General features: G+C 42.1%; 1 protein-coding gene across 4 annotated transcripts in view; it reads left to right on the forward strand.

The window, feature by feature from the left end:
* The window catches only part of rgmb (repulsive guidance molecule BMP co-receptor b), a 172,920-nt gene that overhangs the window by 87,577 nt on the left and 64,144 nt on the right, over window positions 1–21,199 (forward strand). Inside the window, exon 3 of one of the 4 annotated variants that reach the window (XM_072583534.1) lies at window positions 16,955–17,051. The exons of 2 other annotated variants lie outside the window; for them this stretch is intronic. In XM_072583534.1, coding sequence (XP_072439635.1) covers window positions 17,031–17,051 — 21 coding nt within the window. In that variant the 5' untranslated portion in view covers window positions 16,955–17,030. Of the gene's footprint in view, window positions 1–16,954; window positions 17,052–21,199 lie in introns of those variants that run through there. One more of the 4 variants, XM_072583570.1, reaches the window with a different exon arrangement.

Here is a 21,199-nt window from a genome sequence, read left to right on the forward strand (position 1 = left end):
GATGATTGACAGTCGAGAATATGGTGCAGTAATAACACAGCCCGTTAGGCAGCTTCTGAGAATTAGGAGAAGCGAAATTTCGAGCACAAGCTCTTCATCAGGAATGAGGCTTTGTGGGCCAAGGGGGCTGAGAGATAAATAGGAGGGGACGTAGGGCTGGGAGGAAGTTAGCTAGCAATGTGATAGGTCGATCGACACAGGGGTGTAGGTGATAAGATTGGTGAGGAGGGTAGAGCGTAATCTTCAGAGACACATACCAGAAGGCCTCCTCCATCAAAGACCCACCACAGCATATTCCAGATGGCTTCCTTCTTCAAAAACCACAATTTCCCCTCCCACATGGCCGACGATGCCCTCCAGCATATCTCATCCACTTCCCGCACCTTCACCCTCGAGCCCCACCCCTCCAACTGCAACAAGAACAGAATTCCCCTGGTCATAGAGTCATAGAGGTGTACAGCATGGAAACAGACCCTTTGGTCCAAATCGCCCATTCGGTCCAATGCCCAATCTGGTCCCACCTGCCAGCACCCAGCCCGCCAAACCCTTCCTATTCATGTACCCATCCAGGTGCCTCTTAAATATTGCAATTGTAATAACCTCCGCCACTTCCTCTGGCAGCTCATTCCATACACGTACCATCCTCTGCGTGAAAAAGTTTCCCCTTGGGTGTCTCTTATATCTTTCCCTCGCACCCTAAACTTTTGCCCTCTAGTTCTGGATTCCCCCACCCCAAGGGAGAGACTTTGTCTACTTATCCTGTCCCTGCACTTCATTATTTTATATACATCTATAAGATCACCCCTCAGCCTCCGACGCTCCAGGGAAAACAGCACCAAACTATTCAGTCTCTCCCTATAGCTCAAATCCTCCAACCCTGGCAATGTCCTTGTAAATCTTTTCTGAATCCTTTCAAGTTTCACAACATCTTTCTGATAGGAAGGAGATCAGAATTGCACTCAATATTCTAAAAGTTCCCTAACCAATGTCCTATCCAGCCACAACATGACCTTCTACCTCCTGTACTCAATACTCTGACCAATAAAGGAAAGTATACCTAACACCGCCTTCATTATCCTATCTACCTGCGCCTCCACTTTCAAGGAGCTATGAAACTGCACTGCAAGGTCTCTTTGTTCAGCAATACTCCCTAGGATTTACCATTAAGTGTATAAATCCTGGTAAGATTTGCTTTCCTAAAGTGCAGTTCCTCACATTTAAATTAAACTCCATCTGCCACTCCTCAGCCCATTGGCCCATCTGGTCAAGATCCTGTTGTAACCTGAGGTAACCTTCTTTGCTGTCCACTGCACCTCCAATTTTGCTGACACCTGCAAACTTAGCAAGTATACCGTTTATACTCACAGCCAAATCATTTATATAAATGACAAAAAGTAGTGAACCCAGTAGTGATCCTTGTATGCACTCCACTGGTCACAGGTCTCCAGTCTGAAACACAACCCTCCACCATCACCCTCTGTCCTCTACTTTTGAGCCAGTTATGTATCTAAATGGCTAGTTCTCCCTGTATTCCATGAGATCTAACCTTGCTAACCAGTCTCCCATGGGGAAACTTGTCCAAAATATTGTCCAAAGCCTTACTGAAGTCCATATAGATCACGTCTACCGCTCTGCCCTCATCAATCCTTTTTGTTATTTCTTCATTTGCAAATACCCTTTGGATTCTCCTTAATTCTATTTGCCAAAGCTACCTCATGTTCCTTTTTTGCCCTCCTGATTTCCCTCTTGAGTATACTCCTACTGTCTTTATACTCTTCTAAGGATTCATTTGATATATCCTGTCTATACCTGACATATGCTCCCTTCTTTTTCCTAACCAAACCCTCAACGTCTTTAGTCATCCAGCATTCCCTATACCTACCAGCCTTCCCTTTCACCCTAACAGGAATATACTTTCTCTGGACTCTTGTTATCTCACTTCTGAAGGCTTCTCCTTTTGCAGCCATCCCTTTACCCACGAACATCTGCCTCCAATCAGCTTTTGAAAGTTCTTGCCTAATACTGTCAAAATTGTGTCCTTTCTCCAGTTTAGAACTTCAGCTTTTAGATCTAGTCTGTCCTTTTCCATTGCTATTTTAAAACAAATGGAATTATGGTCGCTGGCCCCAAAGTGCTCCCCCACTGACACCTCAGTCACCTGCCCTGCCTTATTTCCCAAGAGTAGGTCAAGTTTTGCACCTTCTCTAGTAGGTACATCCACATACTGAATCAGAAAGTTTTCGTGTACACATTTAACAAATTCCTCTCCATCTAAACACTTAACACTATGACAGTCTCAGTCTATGTTTGGAAAGTTAAAATCCCCTATCATAACCACCCTATTATTCTTACAGATAACTGAGATCTCCTTACAAATTCATCTTTCAATTTCCCTCTAACTATTAGGGGGTCTCTAATACAATCCCAATAAGGTGATTATCCCTTTCTTATTTCTCAGTTCAACTTCCCTGGATGCCCTCTCCTTCCACCCCACCAATCTCCCAATAAATCACATCATCCTCTGCCATTTCTGCCACTTGCAAATACACCCCACCACCAAGGATATATTTCCCTCTCCACCTCTATCCGCGTTCCGTAAAGACCATTCCCTCTATGACACTCCCTTATTAGGTCCACTGACCCACCCCCACCCCACCCCCCCCCTCCCCCAAGCTAACCCACCCTCCCCTCCTAACACCTTCCCCTGCCACTACAGGAATTGCAAAAGCTGCACCCAGACCCTTCCCCCCCCCCCCCCCCCCCCCCCAACCTCCATCCAAAGCCCCAAACAAGCCTTCCACATCCGTCAGAGATTTACCTGCCCTTCCACACGTATCAGTTATTGTATCTGTTGCTCCCAATCCGGTCTCCCCTCCTCTGCTGGGGAGACAGGACACATATTGCGGAACGCTTCAGGGAGCATCTCAAGGACACATGCATGAAACAACCCCACCGTCCCATGGCTGACCACTTCAACCCCCCTCCCCCTCCCCCTCCACCATTTCCCCAAGAACATGCAGGTCCTGGGCCTCTTCCATTGCCAAACCGTTACCACCCGATGCCTGGAGGAAGAAGACCTCATTATCTGCCTTGGGACCCTCCAACCATGTGAATTTCACCAGATTTTTCATATGTCCCCCTCCACCTTAACCCAGATCCAACCTTCCAACTTGGCACAGCCCTCATTGACCTGTTCTACCTGTCCATCATCCTTCCCACCTATCCGCTGCTCCGTCCTCTCTGACCTATCACCTTCACTCCCACCTCCATCTACTTATTGCATTCTCCGCTGCCTTCGCCCAGCTCCTCACTCTCCACTCTGATCTCCAGCATCCGCAGTTCTCACTTTCTCCCCATAGATGATTGACAGTTAGCATAGATGATCAATAAATTTTAAACAAAACATAGTCACTGTGATTCCTTGATCTAAATTGTGTTTCCTGTTCTTGTGATGTGTTTTTGATGGGTGCAACAGAGCCAGCTGTCTCAGTGACTCACATAAATTTATACCTGCTGAATCTCTGAGGAGATTGGACCCTATTCAGCTCTTTTGAAGAAGCTGTCTATTCCAATCCATTTTTAAACTCTCTCTAAAGGCTTATGTGTTTTACTCATCTTCAATTATTTATCCATTTCTCCATTGAAAGTTAGTATTGAAACTGCTTCCACCAACCTTTCAGCAATGCTTTCTGAAAAACAACTATTTGTTCTGTTAAAGCGTTTCCCTCTTTAATCTCTCTCTCAAACACTTCTGCCAATTTCCTTAGATCTGTGCTCACTCTAACAATTCTCCAAGTAGTTCTAACGGTAATCCTTATTCAACCCAACAAAAACCTCTCAGTTACTCTGGGTTTCTTCACTTAGATCATGTCCCTCATTCCTGATACTGTTTTAGTAAATCTTGTCCAGCCCACTCTCCAAGGCTTGTAGTCTTTTTAACCCATTTGGCTCAATATCCAAAGTTTAATCTCTGATTTGAGCATGACCACCGAATCTCATATAGGATTTTGGGACATTCCAATACTCGCTGACTAGAGAAGGAAGTCTCTCCTCCTGCCTAAAAGTTCTTCTGTGGACATCATTTAAATCAGTTTCGATGCTGTTGTGTTTAGTAAGAGAAATTTTTAGACAAGTGATTTTTATTCACGTCATAACAGTAAGTTCAGTTAGCCAGCTGACAGTGCAGTACCTTTGGGTCATCTTCAGTTACATTGTTGATGAATACTTGACTTTTTTAATAAACAAACAAGGTTTTTTTTTAGTTCTAGTATAACCAGAATATGGGGCGGAATTTTCCCCCCCTTGATCTGGTGTAAGCAATGGTGACAAAGCTGAGCAAATACAGTCAGAATGAAAAAAAATTTGGGCAAGTTTTTTGTCCTTGATTTTCTCCTTTAATTTGATCACAAATGATTAAAGCTGAAGAAAAATGATCTGAAATGAGTGGAGAAGTGTACCTCAGTGTCGACATTTTGAGTCATTGGAAGTTATATGTTTAAAGAAAATATATTGCTTGGAAACTTAGAGGCCTAACTGACAGGATAATGGAGAGAAATGTGGCATAATCATACAAGATGTCCAGTGAGCTCTATCTTGACATTGGGAATAATTCTCATCTTTTAAGTAAGTTCTGGGCATTGAGGTGAGATTCTTGCTAGGCAGCGGTGAGTTGCTTATTAAGGGAGATTATTGCTTGTTAACAACCTTATTAACGGCAGATCTTCCCTCATTAATATGAACTAATTTCAATTATTCCAGCCGCCACAAGTAAACTTTGCGCTTAGGCATATGATCGGAGTTCATGGACAGGACCAGGCTGTATTTCTGGCCTGTGATTGGATTAGAATCGGGATTTGCTTTCTGTCTTAGAGCTAACTCACTTAGAGTGTACTTGGATGTTCTCAGCATCCCTTTCTCGCCTTGCCATTTTGCATCTTCTACCTCAACCAGAGATATCAGACTCTTGCTGCTGCTGGAGAAACTAGAACTAAAGAAGATTCATATTAAACTCATACATTAAATTTGTTTATAAGACCATAAGATGTAGGAGTAGATGTAAGACCATTCAGCCCATCGAGTCTTGAAAAGAGGGAATTCCTAGAGGCATAGCACTCATCCACAGATTCAATCAATAAGCACATCGACCTGGACCCAATATACCGAGCACTGCAGCGGACAGCTGGAACGGACAACCGGAAGCGGCAGATTCAAACCACTACAAATGCCGGAGGAAAGATCACAGAAGCGCTTCACAGGAGGCTCCCAAGCACTGAGAATGTCACCTAGACAGTGGACGAAACGTCTGCAACACAAATTCCCAGCTCGGCGAACAGAACCACAACAATGACTCCCTCTAATGCTAAGGTTGTGCCCACGGGTTCTAGTCTCCCCACCTAATGGAAACAACTTCCCAGCATCCACCCTTTCTAAGCCATGCATTATCTTGTAAGTTTCTATTAGATCTCCCTTCAACCTTCTAAACTCTAATGAATACAATCCCAGGATCCTCAGCCATTCATCGTATGTTAGGCCTACCATTCCAGGGATAATCCGTGTGAATCTCCGCTGGACACGCTCCGGTGCCAGTGTGTCCTTCCTGAGGTGTGGGGCCCAAAACTGGACACAGTATTCCACATGAGGCCTAACTAGAGCTTTATGAAGTCTCAGAAGCACATCACTGCTTTTATATTCTAACCCTCTTTAGATAAATGACAACATTACGTTTGCTTTCTTAATCACAGACTCAACCTGCAAGTTAACCTTTACAGAATGCTGGACTAGCACTCCCAGTTCCTTTTGTATTTCAACTTTATGCATTTTTCTCACTGTTTAGAAAATAGTCCATGCCTGAATTTTTCAAAAGTGCAAAACTTTGCATTTGCTCACGTTGAATTTCATCAGCCATTTCCTGGACCACTCTCCTATACTGTATAAATCTTTCTGCAGCCTCCCCATCTTCTCAGTACTACTTCCCCGTGTACCTATCTTCGTATCATCGGCAGACTTCACCAGAATGCCCCCAGTCCATTCATGCAGACCATTAATATATGAAGTAAACAGCTGCCATCGTAACATTGAACCCTGTGGGACACCACTTGCCACCAGCTGCCATTCCGAAAAAGAACCTTTTATCCCAACTCTCTGCCTTTTTTAGACAGCAAATCCTCAATCCATGCCATAGCTCGCCTCGAACACCATGGGCCCTCACCTTACTGAGCAGTCTCCCATGACGCACCTTATCAAGGGTGTTTTTGAAGTCTGGATAGATAACATCTAATGGGTTTCCCTGGTTTAATCTACTTGTTACCTCTGCAAAAAATTCTATCAAGTTTGTCAGGCACGACCTCCCCTTACTGAATCCATGCTGACTTGTTCTAATCCAACCCTGCATTTAGAAATGTCATCCTTAACGATGGATTCTAGAATTTTACCAACAACCGAGGTTAGGCTAATCGGTCTATAATTTTTCAGATTTTGTCTTGATCCTTTGTTGAACAAAGGGGTTACAACAGAGACTTTCTAATCATCTGGGACTTTCCCTGACTCCAGTGATTTTTGAAAGACCACAACCGATGCCTCCACTATTTACTCAGCCACCTCCCTCAGAACTCTAGGATGTAACCCATCGTGGCCAGGAGATTTATCAATTTTTAGTCCGTTTAGCTTTTTAAGCACTTTCTCTTTTGTGATGGCAACCACACGCAACTCTACCTCCTGACTCTCCTTTATTGTTAGGATATTACTCATGTCTTCCACTGTGAAGGCTGATGTGAAGTACTCATCTCCCAACACTAGCCTTCCTGCATCAATTTGGAGCGACCCAATGTCTACCTTTGCCTCTTGTTTGTTTCTTATGTATTGAAAGAAACTTTTACTATCATTTCTCATATTACCAGCTAGCCTACATTCATATTTGATCCTGTCCTTCCTTATTTCTCTCTTTGTTATCCTCTGTTTGTTTTGTAGTCTTCCCAATTCTGATTTCCCAGTGCTCTTGGCCACTTTATAGACTCTCTCTCTTTCTTTGATACATCTCCTGACTTCCTTTGTCAGTTATGGCTATCTCATTCCCTCCGGGATAACTTTCTTTTCTTTGGGATGAACCCCTGTACTGTGTCCTCAATTACACCCAGACGCTCTTGCCGTTGTTGCTGTCCTGTCTTTCCCGCTAGGCTTAGCTTCCAGTCTATTTTCGTCAGTTCCTCTCTCATGTACCCTGTAGTTACCTTTATTTAACTGTAACACCATTACATCTGATTTTGCCTTCTCCCTTTAAAACTGCAGACTGAACTCTATCATATTAAGATCATTGCCTCCAAGTGTTCCCTTACTTTAAGATCTTTTTTAAAGTCTGGCTCATTACATCGCACTAACTCCAGAATAGCCCGCTCCCTTGTGGGCTCCATCATAACCTTTTCCCTTTCTTTGGATTCACCGGCAACATTATTCAGCCAGTCCACCTGCATATTGAAGTCCCCCATGAACAGCATGACCTTTCCTTTCTGACATGCCCGATCTATTTCCTAGTATACCTGGTACCCCTGGACCTGACCACTGTTGGGAGGTCTGTACATAACTTCCATTATGGTTTTTTTGCCTTTATGGTTCCTCAACTCCACCCACACTGACCCTATGTCATTCAGTACCATAGATGTAATTTCATTCTTAACTAATAAGGCACCTTCATTTTTGCTGCATTCCTAGTCTGCCTTGAGCTTAAACCCACCTGCACTCATGTTATTGTGGTGCTTATCTTTCCATTTAACTCCATATTCCCTGTAGCTTTTTTTTCCCCATCCCTACCAACTCAGAGATTTAAAGTCTTACTGACGACCCTATTTATCCTTTTCTCTAGAACACTGATTCTAGATCAGTTCAGGTGGAGACCGTCTCCCCGGTTCCAAAACTGATGCCAATGTCCCATGAAATGGAATCCCTCTTTCCCACATCAATCCCTTAGTCATGTGTTTACTTCCCTAATTTTCTTATCCCTATGCCAATTGGCACGTGGCTTGGGCAGTAATCCAGAGATTATGACCCTTGAGAACCTGTACTTCAATTTCCTTCCTTGTGCTTGATAATCTCCAAATCGTTCCTCCTTCCTAGCCTTACCTATGTTGTTAGTCCCAATGTGGACCACAACAATTGGAGCTTTCCCCCTCCCGCTCTCCAATATCCTTTCAAGCCAGTCGCTGATGTCCTGCACCCTGGCATCGGGCAGGCAACACACCATGTGGAACTCCTGATCCGGCTCGCAAAGGATACTATTTGTCTCCCTAATTATAGAATTCCCTATAACAACTACTTGTCTTTTTGCTCCCCCTCTTAAATGGCCTACTGCACCATGGTGCTGTGGTCAGCTGGCTCATCCTGTCCACAGCCCTTTCCCTCATCTGTACAGGGAGCAACAATCTCCTGCCTGTTGGATAAGGTCAAGGGCTGAGTCTCCTGCACTCCTGAATTCAGAATCCCCCTAACTGCCTCACTTACAGTCACATCCTGTTGTCCTTGGTCACTAACTGACTTTGAATTACTGAACCTACTGGGTGTGATTACCTCCTAAAATGTATGTCCAGGTAATTCTCCCCTTTCCGGATGTGCCGCAGTGTTTGAAGCTCAGCTTCCAGATCATCAATTCTGATCCAGAATTCTTCCGGCAAACAACACTTGCTGCATTTGTTTTCCTCCTAGAATGGTAGAGAGGCAGGAATTAGGTGAGATTACGGAGGGTGGTCCAGTTGATGCAAGTGGGAAGGTGTATCGAGTGAGTGAGTAGACAGCGCAGAGGGTTTGCAGGGTTAATAGTGTCAGGGATTTGGGTGGGTGACCGTGAGTGGGTAAGATGCTGCAGGTATTGGCGAGAGTGATCAAGTGTGAGCCTTGATGAAAGTTGGGTACAATAGCAGAGACAGTGTGTATGCAATGTTGGAGAGAAGATGAAGCACTTGCTGACGTAGTGGTGAAGGTCATTGATTTTCCTGGGCATTTCTGAGATGTTTGAAGACTGCATTGACTTGGGCGACTTTGGACTAGGCTCCATGGTCTGGCATTGTGAGCTCCGTTGTCCTAGAGGAAGAGGGTGCACCATCCTGAACACTGTCCCTGCCCGTTTTCCTTGTGTGTTATATTTGGTGCCAAATATCAGGTACCATGCAGAGCAACTTTGGTTTGTCAGTGCTTTGGCCCTTGGTACTAGGGATGCTGACCTATTCTGTGATATCTGCTGAGTGATACGTTGCAGAATAGAGCGAGAATTAGATGAGAGAAAAGCTATGATGTGTAGTTGATGAGGTGGGTTTGTTGAGATGTGGTGACAAAAACTCTTTTGTGGAGTGAAATCCTTTGTCAGAAATGATAAAACTGACGCAACCAAAAATTGTAAGATTCAGTCCATTTTGTCTGTTAATCAAATATAGAAATTGAAGTAGGCCATTCAACTCCTTGGGCCTGTTCCACCATAATATAGATGAGGAGAGATAACTCTGTGTCTAGATAGATCCATGAAAGTTGCCACCCAGGTTGATATGGCTGTTAAGAAGGCATACAGTGTGTTAGCTTTTATTGGTACAGGGATTAAGTTTTGGAACACGAGGTCATGCTGCAACTGTACAGAACTCTGGTGTGGCCACACTTGGAGTATTGCATACAGTTCTGGTCACCGCATTATAGGAAGGATGTGGAAGCTTTGGAAAGGGTGCAGAGGAGATTTACTAGGATGTTGCTGGGTATGGAGGGAAGGTTTTATGAGGAGACGCTGAGGGACTTGAGGCTGTTTTTGTTAGAGAGAAGGTTGAGAGGTGATTTAATTGAGACATATAAGATAATCAGAGGGTTAGGTAGGGTGGACAGTGAGAGGCTTTTTCCTCGGATGATGAGGACAAGCATGAGGGGATATAGATATAGGACAGATGTCAGAGGTAGTTTCTCTACTCTGAGTAGTCGAGGCGTGGAACACCCTTGTTGTAACAGTAGTAGACTCACCAGTTTTAAGTTCATTTATGTGGTCATTGAATAAACATATGGATGAAAATGGAATAGTGTAGGATTGATAGGTTTCACATTTGTTCCACAGGTTAGTGAAACATCGAGGACCGAATGGCCTATACTGCGCTGCATTGCCCTATAAAATGAAATCATGGCTGATCTGTTCCTAATTTCATCTAGCTACTTTTGCTTAATCTTCATCTATACCCATAACTAGCAAAAAATCTATCAGTTTCAGATTGATTTTGAGCAAGCATCTGCTTTTTGTGTATGAGAATTCCTTTTCTTGAAGGGGTGACTTTTTTTTTCTCCAGAATAACTTGGCTTTGATGGTAAGGTTATGGCACTTCCTCCTAGGCACCTCTATCATCTGAGAAAAATGATCTCATCCTATTCTATTGTTTCAAATTTCGAGCCTTGTGAGGTGGAAGCTACTCACTTAGTGAGTAGCTTTGATTGTGATGGCACTTGAAGTACATGCCTGCATTGTTTTTAAATATGAGGAAGCTACTATCTGGATGAGTGTCAGTGAGTTTTGAGACATATACTCTCCCAGATGCCTTTGAAATGTTGCAATTGTACCAGCCACCACCACTTCCTCTGGCAGTTCATTCCATACATGCACTACCCTCAGGTCCCTTTTATATCTTTCCCCTCTCACCCTAAACCTGTGCCCTCTAAATCTGCACTCCTCCACTCTGGGGAAAAGACATTTCTCTTTACCCTATCCATGCCGCTCATGATTTTATAAACCTCTATAAGGTCACCCCTCGGCCTCCAAAGCTCTAGGGAAACACCTTCAGCCTATTCAGCCTCTCCATAAAGCGCAATTCCTCCAACCCTGGCAACATCCTTGTAACTATTTTCTGAACCCTTTCAAGTTTCCCAACATCCTTCTGATAGGAAGGAGACCAGAATAGCATGCAAAATTCCAAAAGTGACCTAACCAATGTAATGTACAGCCCCAACATGACCTCCCAACTCCTATAGGAGAAAGTGAGGACTGCAGATGCTGGAGATCAGAGCTGAAAATGTGTTGCTGGAAAAGCGCAGCAGGTCAGGCAGCATCCAAGGAACAGGAGAATCGACATTTCGGGCATAAGCCCTTCTTCAGGAATGAGGAAAGTGTGTCCAGCAGGCTAAGATAAAAGGTAGGGAGGAGGGACTTGGGGGACGGGCGTTGGCAATGCGATAGGTGGAAGGAGGTCAAGGTGAGGGTGATAGGCCGGAGTGGGGTGGGGGCGGAGAGGTCAGGAAGAAGATTGCAGGTTAGGAAGGCGGTGCTGAGTTCGAGGGATTTGACTGAGACAAAGTGGGGGGAGGGGAAATGAGGAAACTGGAGAAATCTGAGATCATCAGGATGAAGGAGCGTCGCTCTGAAAGCTTGTGTGCTTCCAATTAAACCTGTTGGACTATAACCTGGTGTTGTGTGATTTTTAACTTTATATCTCCTATGTTCACATACAAATCAATTACCGATCCTAGTGGCGCACCACTGGTCACATGCCTTCAGTCTGAAAAGCAACACCACCACTAATCTCTGTCTTCTACCTTCGAGTCAATTCTGTATCTAAATGGCAAGTTCTACCCATATTCCGTGAGATCTAACCTTGCTAACCAGTATCGCATGTACATTGTAAACTTTTTTGATAAATTCTGTGTCTTACAATCTTGTACTCAACAACCACTTGATGAAGGAGCAGTGTTCTGAGTGCTAGTGCTTCCAAATAAACCTGTTGGACTATAACCTTGTGTCGTAATTTTTAACTTCGTAGACCCCAGTCCAACACTGGGACCGCCAAATCATATCCTTGTAGAGAAGTCCTGGAGCTGAGATGATTGACTTCCAGCAGTCAGAGCCATCTTCTTAAATGCCAGGTGTGATTAAGCGAACAGACACCCCCCTCCCCCCCCCCCCCCCCCCCCCCCCCAACTCCCCGATACTTATTGACACTTTTTGTTGCTTGGACTCCTTAATACCATGTTTGACCAAATGCAACCTTGATGTCAAGGGCTGTCACTCACCCCTCCCCTCTGGATTTCAGCTGTTATGTCTATGGTAGAACCAAAGCTGTAATGAGGTCAGGAGCTGAGTGGCCTTGGTGGAACATAAACTCGGTGTCACTGAGCAGGTTATTGCTAATCAAATGCTACCTTTTAGCACTGTTGAAGATACCTTTCATCACATTACTGATGGTCAAGAGTGGATTGACGGGATTGATTTGTTCTGCATTTTGTGCACAAGACATACCTGGGCAATTTTCTACATTGTTGGATAGATGTCAGTGTTGTAGCTGTACTGAAACAACTTGTCCAGGGGCATGGTAAGTTCTGGAGCACATATCTTTAGTCCTATTGTCAGAATATTGTCAGGATCCATAGCCTTTTCAGTGCCCATTACCTCAAACCGTTTCTTGATGTTACACAGAGCAAGCTGAATTGGCTGACAACAGGCAACTTCAGGAGGGGGCAAAAATGGATCATCCACTCACCATTTCTGGCTGAAGATTGTTGTGAATGCTTCAGCCTTCTCTGTTTTACTGATGTGTTGGACTCCCTAACATTGACGATGAGGGTGTCTTTAGAGTTGCCTTCCCCCCCAGTGTGCTGTTTAGTTGTGCACCAGTATTTGTGACTAGACATGGCAGGACTATAAAGCTTTGATTAATGAAACGTCGACTCCCCTACTCCACTTGTGCTGCTTGACCTACTGTGCTTTATCTGGCTCCACTCTGACTCTCCAGCATCTGCAGTTCTCATTATCTCCAAGTTGATCTGTTTGACAAAAAAAAATCACTTAGCTCTGTAATTTGCAGCTTATGCTGTTTGACATGCAAGTAGTCCTGTTTTTATATCTTGACCAGGTTGATACCTCACTTTAATGTATGTGTGATGTTACTCCTAAAGTGCCTCCTGCACTCTTCACTGAACCATTGAGTATGTAACCATTATCCCAAGTGTGTCTCCAACTGTCTAACTAATCTTCTAACCAAGTCAGCCAAATTCAAACCAGAATTCCTTTCATAATGGTATTGTGGGTATATCTAAATCAAATGGATTGCAGTATTTCAAGAAGGCAGCTCAACATCCACACCTCAAGGGCATTTAATGATGGACAATAAATACTAGCCCAACTAGTGACTTCCACATCCCAGGAATGAATTATTGTAAACCTTTGCTTTTAATTCTGTAGTGTTTAATTTCAGCCAGCCATCTTTATAATAACTGTGAAGGAATTTGGGATGTTTGAGGCAATGTATGCTGAAAGGGCTTTGGATCCTGGCAATATTCTGCAATAGCGCCAATGTAATTTCTTTCTTGTACATCTTTCATTTCACAACATAGCCTATGGTGACAATAGCTTAATTATATTTTTCTTACCTGGGAGAATCAACCAAAGGTTAAATATTTTTCAATCTGAAGTTTGAACAACTTAATTACAATTGAGTAAAAATTCTATTTTTCTGAAGTAATAGCAAGTCAACAGGATTCTAACACTATTATTATATCGAATACCTAGCCATTCTTGGTGACACTCATGCAATCCTGGAACAATACAGGATGATGTTTTCTCTCTAAGACTACTTTAGCTGTAATTTTGGAGTCTTTTTAACTGTTACAGTTGTTCAGTGATAAAAGACCAAAGGACATAAAGGTGAGGCAGATCAGTTTGACTCCCAGCAGTTTGTTTTATACACACTGAAGCTTATTCATTCATTGCTTGGTAAACCAGGAAGAATAACTTCCCTCTTTCACAATCTGCTTTAATATTGAAAGTGACTATTTTTGCATGTTATTACTCACCTATCCTTAGATTGTTTGTAAAAGGCAGAATGTAGACCATACTCGAACAGCCTTTGCTTGCATAACCAAAAATAAGTCTACTTTTAAATGTGATTCTGTGATTGAGCAGCTCTGCTAAACCATAATTCGTATGCTAATAAATACACTGAAAGCTAATTTAAGATAATCAGTTGAGCTTTCAACATGGCTCATTTGCACTTGATAGAAATGGCATACATTTATATGGAGGGATCCTTTCCAAACAAAAGGAATATTTTCGAAAATTCTCCCTTTTTATGAATTATCCAGCGGCTTGGGAAGATGGTAGTTCTCTGTTGCTTTCTCCATGGCAATACCTTAGCTGGTCAGATTTCCAAGCCAATCGGTGCCCATCACATAAATTATGATTATTTGAAATTTGGCAAACTTGTACTTATCCTGATGAATGCAAGACAAAATGCTTCAGCAACATATTTCTCTTTACAGCAGTCTTCAAGTTCAGTACTCCTTGTTGTTTCTTATTAGCATTCATATTCTGTACACTCACTGGGGGCTTGTGTGTGTTGAAAGTTCAGTAATACATCCACGGTAATCCTCTACTTCCCGCAAGAATCCATGCTATTGTGGCTCTGTTGCATCAAGGATTAAGAGGCTCACATGCCGAACACATTTAGTGCTTTATCAGTGATTCAATCCTCCAGAACATGATCAAACCTTGAAGTGCAAATGTTCAACATCAATACTGCTGGACACTTAAGCCTATTGCATGAATAGCTAGCTTCTGTTACATCAAACCCGTGTTCTGAAAATGTGTGCAGCAAGGGTAATAAAAAAAGCATGTTATTTGTAAATCAATCGTCTCATGTCATGCGTTCAAAGCAAACAACACCCTTTACAATACAAATATTGCAGTTGTCTTTAAATTAATCGTAAGATCGGCATCAAACTCTTCAGTTTATTATTTTAACAATGAAAGCAAAATTCAAAGAAATACTGGCATGCAGCTGTTATTTTAAGGGTAACTTCCATATTTGGATGTATACAAATTATGCAAAGATTTTTTTTACACCACATCAATGCATGACATTATTATCAAATGTCTCTTTATGTTAATAGTTACCGTTCTCGTGGTGCTCAGATAATATTACATAGCCAAAGATTCCTTCTGCACAATTTAATAATGCAACATTCAAATTTCATGATTGAAATTGCATTTTCCATAATTATAACAATTTCATAAAACAGGCATTTGAAGTGACATCAAAGAAACAGGGGTTTTACATGTTTCATCACTTGTAATTTTCTGTTTAATTACATCAATGAGTTAAAACATCTTTCCACAAACTTTCTTCTGTAGTTTTGATTTGAAGTCACCAGAAACAGCATTCTAGCTGTTTCACCTGTTGGTGGCCACCATCAAGCTGTCTTCAGGGACTGGTTAGTAGAAATGATAAGCTGACATGTTTTTCAATTCCTATTATAAAGCACAACTGGGAGCCTTTACTTCTTAAAGCTGCATAATTTGGAGGAGTGGTGAACCAAGTTGAAACAATTAGTTATAAGATTATTTATCAAACAATGTGTACCGTGGGCTTTTAAAAAACAAGACCATTAATAAAAGTTTCATATTATATGTGGCTCCGTGAAATGCCAGCCGAGTGCAGACTCTGTGAAGTACCTATATTTGTGGTTCTGCCATTCCTGTAATGTGCTAGCTACTGAGGAACTGTAATGAAGACAAACATTACAAATAAGCTCTAAAAAGCCCTAAAGTGTTATCAGAAACATGATATGTTTCAAAATTACAACATCAGTGATACAGAGAATCCATGACTACATTTCTTAAAATTAACATCAAATATTGGACAAAAATTGATAGAACTGCCGAAATAAGGTAGATGAACTGACTGTGCAAATCGAAGTAAATGCATATGATCTCATAACCATATTTCAGTAATAGCCATAAGGCAATCAAAACTGGGAGCTTTACATTCAGGGATACTTGACCTTTTGGAGAGGCAGGAGGGATGGAAAAGGTGTTGGAATAACATTGTAAATGGAATTGAAATGAGAACAGTTGTGAGAGATGATCTAAGCTCAGATGACGTGGAGTCCATTTCGATAGAGGTTTAAAAAAAAAGGCAAAGGAGACATTGGAAAGAGTAGTGTACAGACCTCCAAATTGTAGCCACTCTGGGAAAGACTATAAATCAGCTAATAATGGCAACATGTAAAAAGAATAAAGGCAATAAATATCACTGACTTTAATCTTCATGTTGATTGGTTTAATCAAATTGGAAAAGGTAGCGGCAACAATGAATTCGTAGCGTGTAATTGTAATAGTTTGCTAGAACAATATGTCATAGAACTAACCAGGGAGCAGGCTAATTTGGATCTGGTAAAGGGTAATGAGGCAGGTTTACAAAAGACCTCTAAATGAAAGATACCTCAGGAAGTAGTGGTCATATCATGATAGAATTCAATATTCAATTTAAGAGTGAGAAATTTTGAGACACAACTGTATTTAATTTAAATAAAAGGAATTACAATGAAACAGAGATAGATGGCTAAAGTAAACTCGGTGGATAGATTAGCGGGAATGACGGTAAGCAAACAGTGGCAGACAGTTAAGAAGGTCATTCATGACTCTGAGCAAAAAATACATTCCAGTAAGGAAGGAAGATTCTAAGAGAGGGATGAACCAACCACGACTAACCATGAGAATGTGTATAGGGTATGAGCAGTAGGGAAAGAGTTTAAGTTTTGAGTTTTGTGGAACAAGAGGTTCAGCTGAGTATGACTCAGATCAGATAAGAACTTGCAGTTTACCCTTGCGTCCAGCACCCCATTGTTATGGGTTAACAAAGTAGAAGCACATTCATAATGTAGAGCCATTTAACAATATTGGAAGCATTCAGCATGTAAGCTCAGTTTAACAAGGTGAAAAGTATTCATTATGTGAAGCCAGTTAAGGTTAAGAACATTTATTGTGGAACAGCAGGTGTCTTAATCTCTACTATTGACACACGCTGATTGTAATGGTCACCCAATCATTATGTATGCTACCTTATCTGGATGCTCCTCCCTGCAAAATGACTATATAATTAATTAAGAAACTGCTGTTCAAGAGAAAAGACCAAGAACTCATGTCTCTGTGCACACGAGCAATCGTTTCCTCTCCTTCCAGGGCCCGGAATAAAGACGAATGAGGTAAAACTACTGTGTCTCTGAATATTTTGCTTCGACTGAGGGGGGGAAATGGGATGACAACCAAGGAAGCTAAGGTGAGTATTAAGTTGAAAGAAAAAGTATACAAGGTGGCCAAATTCAGTGTTAACCTTAAAGACTATGGTAACTTCAGAATCTGGTAAAGATGGACAAAAAATATCATAAAGACCGAGCATAAACTGTGAGGGAAAACTAGCAAGGAATATAAAAGCTGATGTAAATGAGCTCCTTTAAATATATAAAAGGGAAGAGAGAGGTCAAATTAACATAGGCACCTTAAAAATGAATCTGGGAGATGGTTTTGGGCATAAAGAAATGGCAGAGGAGTTGAACAGCTATTTTGCATCGGTCTTTATGGTGGAAATATTTTGAACTTTGTTAATTCCTCCCCTGTATTCTTTAGTATTAAGTACCATCACCATTGCTGAAGAAGTTGTACTAGCCAATCTAATGGGCTGAAGGCAAATAAGTCTCTTGGCCCCTAATTTTCTGCATCCGAGAATCCTTCAAGAGATTACCTCAGAGATAGTGGATGGATTAGTTTAATTTTCTAAAGATCATTGGCTTCTGGAGAAATACCAGAGGATCAAAAAGCTGTGAATGTGACACCCCTATTCAAAAAGGGAGGGCAGCAAAGACCAGGTAATTTAAGCTGTTTAGCATTAAATGTATAGTTGGAAAAGCATTGAAATCAATTATTAAGGGAGTAACAGCAGAACACTTGGAAAAACGTAATTTAATCAAGCAAAGTTTCATGAAAGGGAAATCATGTCTGACTAATTTTGGTTTTTTGAGAAAGTCTCAACCAGAGCGGATAGAGGGGAACCAGTAGGTGTACTGTATTTGGACTTCCAGACAGTGTTTGACAAGGTACTTTGCCAACCTGAAAAAGAACCCTTTGTAATCTATGAACAAGAAGTTTTCATAGGCATTGTGTTGGGTCAGCAACTGTTCACACTATATATTAATGACTCGGAGGAAGGAAGTGAATGCGCCAAATTTGCAGATGACACAAAATTAGATGGAAAGGCATGTTGTGGGAGGAATGCAAACAGTTTACAGAGAGACATTGATAGGTTTAGTAAGTGGTCAAAAAGTTGGCAAATGGAGTATCATGTGGGAAAAATGTTAAGTTCTTTTTGGATGGGAAAATGAAAGAACAGAATATTATGTAAATGGAGAGAAATTGCAGATAGCTATGAATTGGGGGTACTTGTGCATGAAACACAAAGCTAACACACAGGAAGGCTAATGGAATGTTGGTCCTTTATTTCAAGAGAGTTAGAGTATAAGAGTAGAAAGGTCTTGCAGCTGTACAGGTGCTGGTGAGACCATGTCTGAGTACTTTGAGCAGTTTTGATCCCCTTATTTAAGAAAAAATATCATTTCATTGGAGGCAATTCAGAGAAGGTTCAAAAGGATAATCCCTGGTATGGAGGGATGGTCTTATGAGCAAAGGTTAAACAAATTGGAATTTTACCCACTGGAATTTAAAAGAATGAGACGTGATCTCATTGAGACTTATAGGATTCTTAAGAGGTTTGACAGAGTAAGTGCTCATGATTTTTACCTCATGAGAGAGTCTAAGACCAGAGAGCATAGTCTCTAAATAAAGGGGCACCAATTCAAGAATGAGGTGATGAGAATTTTTTTCTGAGGGTTGAGAGTCTTTGGAACTCCTTGCGACAGACAGCTTTGGGGCAAAGTCCACGCAAAAGACCCAGAGCTTCTAGTTACCTGCCACATCATCACATCACCTTGTTCCCTGGACAACATCTTTCTCGGGCTTGCTGCAGTGCTTCAGCAAAGCTCAGCACAAGCTGGAAGAACAGCATCTCATTTTCCACTTGGGACTCTACAGTCTTCTGGATTCAATATTGAGTTCAACAATTTTAGGATTTGAGGCACTTTTTCCCATGTCCTTATCACAATGCCCACACACTAGGCCTTGTTGTCACATTGTCTGGTATTACACACAACTCATTGTTAGCCTCTCATAGTCCCCATTATTAGCTATTTATTCTTCTACGCTGATCGTAATCTATTCCTTTGTCTTTCCAACTGTTCTTCTCTCTCTTTAGGTGGGAAAAGTATGTCACTGGAAAATTTGAGCATGTCAGGCAGTATCCGAGGAGCAGGAGAGTCGACGTTTCGGGCATAAGCCCTTCATCAGGAATGCATCTGCAGTCCTCACTCTCTTTGGGTTCTATGTCTACCTAGCATTTACTCCTTACCCCCTATTTCCTGCATAAAAAATAACTGTTTTTCTCTATGCTGTTAGTTCTGAGGAGGGGTCACTGGGACCAAAATGTTAACTCTGATTCCTGCCCATGACTGTTACCAGATCTGCTGAGCTTTTTCAGCAATTTCTGCTACTTGTTTGAAGTTGGATACCTGTGTGGAACTGGTAACTGGAATTTTCCATTATCCTTCATGACGAGAAGAATGGCGAGCAGGTTTAATTAGACAAAGGGCAAAATATCAGATTCTCACCGTTAAGGTAAACTGTAGTAATTAAGATCTCCTTCATGTAGGGGTCAAGTATGGTACCAGCAGCTGGTGAGAACCGACAAAAGGAACTGCAGTGCAAACTGACACCTCTTGTAGAAGAGTATGTAAGTTAGCTTGCTTAGCTGGAAGATTTGTTTTCAGATGTATCATCAACCTGAGCTCCAAATCTTCTCAAAAATCGCTAATCTAGTAGAAGACTCAAGCCACTCCATCCACATCACCCAGGAATTCTTTAATAATATCAAAGACACCAAGGTAGAGGGCGATAAGGTCATGGTTTCCTTTGATGTGACAGCCTTATTCACGTCAATAAACATCACCCTGCCAAAGAAACACTGGCCTCCCTGCTAGACGAACCAAAGACCCAAGCACCTGACAGCACCAACTCCATCAGCAAGGACCACATCCTCAAACTGGTAGACCTGTGCCTCACAGCCCTCTTCACCCTCAACAAAAAGATTTACAAACAAATCAATGGGCTGTCTATAGGATCACCATATCAGGGCTCTTAGCAAAAGCAGCAATGCAGAGGTTAGAACGAAATGCCCTTCCCACAATCTAGCCCAAACTTTGGGTTCGCTATGTTAATGACACCTTTGTCATCTCAAAACGTAAGAAATTAGAAGAAACCCACAAACATATAAACAACATCCTTACCGGTATAAAGTTCACCAAAGAGGAAGAGAACAACAACAGACTCCCCTTCCTAGTTGTCACAGTAGAACGAAAACCCAATGGTGAGCTGCAGACCAACATCTACAGGAAAGCCACACACATTGACCAGATACTCAACCACAGGAGCAACCATCCCAACACCCACAAATGGAGCTGCGTCAGGTCATGTAAATGAGCCACAACACATTGCAGCATCCAGGAACTATGAGAAAAGAAGAAAAGTACCTATACAACATGTTCAAGAGCAACTGTGTAGTCTGCCGATTCCTGCACAACAGACCTAAACAAGAACGTACAACACACCCAGAGACTCTAACCACCTTGCCATACATTAAAAGAATCTCAGAGATGGTGACCAGACTACTCCGGCCCCTCGGCATCATGGTAGCCCACAAACCTACCACCACACTGAAACAGCTCCTGATGAATTAAAAGGACCCCGTACCAACAACCAGCAGGACAAATGGCATATACAAAATACTCTGCAAAGACTGCAACAAACATTACATTGGATAGACGGGCAGAAAACTAGCCACCAGGATACATGAGCACCAACCAGTCACCAAAAGACATGATCAACTATCACTAGTATCCATTCACACAGACGAAGAGGGACACAAGTTCGACTGGGACAATACATCCATCCCTACTCAGGCTAAACAAAGACGTGCATGGGAACTCCTAGAGGTCTGGCATTCAAACCGGAACTCCATTAGCAAACATTTAGACCTGGACCCCATTTACCAATCTCTCAGAAAACAAACCGGAAATTATATCCCCCCACCACAACAGACCAGCACAGATAAATAGAAAGTAGGACAGAGCACCAGTGCTTCATTGGAAGATCACTGATAATGTTACCTAGCGTGGTGACAAAACGTCTGAGAAAACAAATCCATCAGCTGAGCGAGCAAACTTACAACCTGAGCGACAAAACGCAATTATCTATTATTCTGTTTCATAACATAATCATGAAATGTAGAGGTCAGCCAGTGAAAGCTGCTAGGTTTGCTGATGA

This window comes from Chiloscyllium punctatum, chromosome 2, assembly GCF_047496795.1.
Source record: "Chiloscyllium punctatum isolate Juve2018m chromosome 2, sChiPun1.3, whole genome shotgun sequence".
In the NCBI taxonomy this organism is placed as follows: Eukaryota; Metazoa; Chordata; class Chondrichthyes; order Orectolobiformes; family Hemiscylliidae; genus Chiloscyllium; species Chiloscyllium punctatum.